General features: G+C 41.4%; 1 protein-coding gene across 1 annotated transcript; it reads left to right on the top strand.

The window, feature by feature from the left end:
• Positions 1 to 133: 133 nt before the first annotated feature.
• On the top strand, positions 134 to 3330 carry LOC118328652 (bcl-2-like protein 1). The gene is made up of 3 exons (XM_035662496.1): positions 134 to 276; positions 891 to 1541; positions 2686 to 3330. The coding sequence occupies exons 2-3, from the start codon at positions 1020 to 1022 to the stop codon at positions 2824 to 2826; spliced, it is 663 nt and encodes a 220-aa protein (XP_035518389.1). The 5' UTR covers positions 134 to 276; positions 891 to 1019; the 3' UTR covers positions 2827 to 3330.
• The last annotated feature ends 72 nt before the right edge of the window (positions 3331 to 3402 follow it).

Below are 3402 nucleotides of genomic sequence, written 5' to 3'. Positions count from 1 at the left end.
CACACACACACACACAAGCTTTTCCAATGATTATGCTTTCATTTCACTGGCCCCGTAACTTCCGGTCTCTCTCCGACGTTGATTGGTGCAGCCGCAGCAAGAGGCGGGACTTCCGGCTGGTACAGTATCAGAATTGGCCAACCTGCCAGCGTGCATCACGGTTCTGTCCACAGAGTCTGCAGCTGCAAAAATGTCCATATTGTGTCTGCATTCACAACCACAGCTTTTAGTAACTCCTTAGCTGCACCCTCAAAGGGAAACAACCCTTCAGCAGTTGTAAGTATAGCTGTCAACAATGATTGCCTCACATCAGTGCCGTGGCTGTACTTTGTAGTTGTTTTTGACGCGTTTCCTCTGGACTGTTAATAAACAGCTAACGTTAGTTAGCACATAAAGCTAAAACCTGGCAGTATCTCCGTTGTAGCCAGAGCTGTCAGCAGTGGCAGGCTGCTATCTACACGCACATATTGGGCTTGATTTACATCGGAATGATTTAATGTTACTATATTTCTCCTAATGCTGAGATAACGAGGCTGCTATTTAGCTAATGTTTGTTGGCTTATGGTTATTTTCAAATGTTTGCTACAGTTTCAGATTTCACTGGGATGGTACAAAAAGATCCGGTTACCATTATTTTCTATTCATTTCTTTACTAAAATAAGAAAGTCTATCAGCTGATTCCTGAAACATTTCACACATTTGTGTGCTAATAAAGGGCTATTTCAAATATCAATCTGTAATTAAACTGAATTACTCAAACATGACAATGTGGAGCCTACTGATGTTTTTTCATATCTTACAGAATTAAATGGAAACCAATGGATGCTAAAACACACAATGTTTGTTTACAAGCGTTAATGTCACTTTCTTTTATCCCTGTATGCTTCCAGGATGCTGTTCGCTGCAACGTAAGGCGAAGAAGCTCTAATGTGACAGCTGACTGACTGAGAGGAATGGCAGGAGAGACCACAGGCTCTGATTAGACTGGCTGTGTGTTGGAGGTTCACAGTGTGGAAATAATGTCGTACAGTAACAGAGAGCTGGTGGAGTTCTTTATAAGCTATAAACTGTCTCAGAGGAACCACCCAACCTCTCTACTGAGGCCGGAGAATGCCGGTGAAAGGACTGAGGGAGACAAGGCCAACTCAGCTGCCAGAAACGGCTTGCTGGCCAGCAAGAACACGAGTGGCCAGCCGGGGACGTCTTCGTCCTCAGGCGCTGACATAGAGGCTGTAAAGGCAGCTCTTCGGGACTCGGCAGATGAGTTTGAACTGCTCTTCACGCAAGCGTTTAGTGACCTTTCCTCGCAGATTGACATCACTCCTGACACGGCCTACCACAGCTTTAAAAGCGTGATGGACGAGGTGTTCAAGGATGGAGTCAACTGGGGACGTATAGTGGGCCTGTTTGCCTTTGGCGGTGTACTGTGCGTAGAATGTGTCGAGAAAGATATGAGTGAGCTGGTTTCCCGCATCGCAGACTGGATGACCATGTACCTGGATGAGCACATCAGTCCGTGGATCCAGAGCCAAGGAGGATGGGTGAGTCAGCAGGGGATGAACTCAACCTGCAGCTTTATTTATGGTGCTGTGACTGTGTTTAGGGATGTGTTGATCCAATACAGATTGGGTATAGGCCATGATGTGACCAATACAATTTCTTTTTTTAAGTTGTTGTAAAATTCTCTGATAAATTACTATCAAGTTTGTAATGCCACAGCAATCCTTGACCTCATGTTACTTTACATAAAAATGTTCCCCACGAGTTCCACGCAGTGATGTATTCATATTTTAAATGTGGGTAAAAAAAAAAGAGCACTGCTATCGGATCAGTTTCAATTTCTTTGAGTAATCTCAGTGTTAAGTTGAGATATTGGAATTTTCTTGATTGACAGTTCGATCTGTGCGTCCCTAACTGTGTTACACAAGAAAAACCCCTCTGAAAAAAATCAACCTTTTTGAGTATTTCATACTCACTGCCTGCAGAGTGTGTAACACCATTTTCATGCAGGACAGCAGCGGCAGTCAGCTTGGAGTCACAGCGGTTAGGAATTATTCCAAGGTGACTCAGAATAATGGCACAAAACGTCCCCAAAATGTCTCAACCTTCTCCTGCAGCATAGTACACTTTTCTGCAGCTGATCTGTGCTTGATTCAAATTCTAAAAGGTTCTGGAGTTTTAAAATGATCAAGCACATCATAGGATTTCATTAGCCTTCTTAAGTAAATAATATATTGAGCTTAAATAGCAGTCCTAAAACATATATATTAGAAAATGAGAAAGAATGATACACATATACACATACAGTATATACATACATAGATACCCATATACTGTATTTACTTACTAGAAACATACATATTAAATATTAATCTAAAGTAGGTAAAGATATATTTAAAAGTTAATACTAACAGCACATGTTCCACACAGACTGAAGACAATCATTGCACTCGTGCAGAATGATTATCTGATATGTTGCAGTTTTGTAGGAAACCACACATATTTGACTTTTTTTTTTAAGGGATATGAATACGTACATTTTTGTGCAAAGGGGCAAAAGTGCCAATATTTTTGACCACAACTGAAGATTTCTTCTTTTAATGTGGATGGAACGAACCAAGACAATGTCTAATAACAAAATCTCTCGTGTTTTTGTGTGTGTCTTGAACCCATTTCTGTTTCCAGGACTGCTTTGCTGAGGTTTTTGGGCGAGACGCCGCCGCAGAAGCGAGGAGATCTCGGGAGACTCTTAGTAGATGGCTGCTAGTCGGGGTGGCGCTGCTAATGGGAGCTGTGGTCGGGGTTCTCATTGCTAAGAAACAGTGAAGGCGCTGCATCTTGTTCACCGCGGCACACCCTGTGTAATGCCAACAAAAGTAAAACTAAATAGTTGATGTTTACAAAAAGCCCAGTCTGCTTGTGCACTGACAGAATGTGGATTGGCTGAAGCAGATTGTGGGAGTATTCATAATATGTAGCTTGGTGAGCTGTTATACTTCTCACCCCGCTTTGTCCTGTGTCTTTTATTTTTTTAACACACAGCAGAGATTTTCAGTTGTTAAAGGGTGTTACTCTCCGGACTGGAAGTGCTTTAAATGAACCTGATAAGCTAAGAGACAGTGAAACATATTCAGCTGGTTTGATGAGACTGCTTATTTTTATTTTTCCCTTTGTGCGTTATCCAAGGACCAATTTTTACTACTTACAAACTGACAGCTGCCAGAGAATATAAGTTATATTTCCTTTTCACTGTGTAATGCTCAGCTCCTTTTGTTGGCTGTACTGGAGTTTTAAGCATGCTTCAAAAAAATAAATATATTTATGTTTTTTCTAGTGTTTTCTTTATTTTGTTTGTAGTATTGAGTGCCTGAAACAGCTAGTGTAACACACACACACACACAC

Source organism: Morone saxatilis, unplaced genomic scaffold (genome assembly GCF_004916995.1).
Source record: "Morone saxatilis isolate NCDOM2014 unplaced genomic scaffold, NCSU_SB_2.0 Contig18, whole genome shotgun sequence".
NCBI classification, from domain to species: domain Eukaryota; kingdom Metazoa; phylum Chordata; class Actinopteri; family Moronidae; genus Morone; species Morone saxatilis.
The sequence above is the reverse complement of the archived record's forward strand: the minus strand, read 5'-3'. Positions and strand labels throughout refer to the sequence as shown.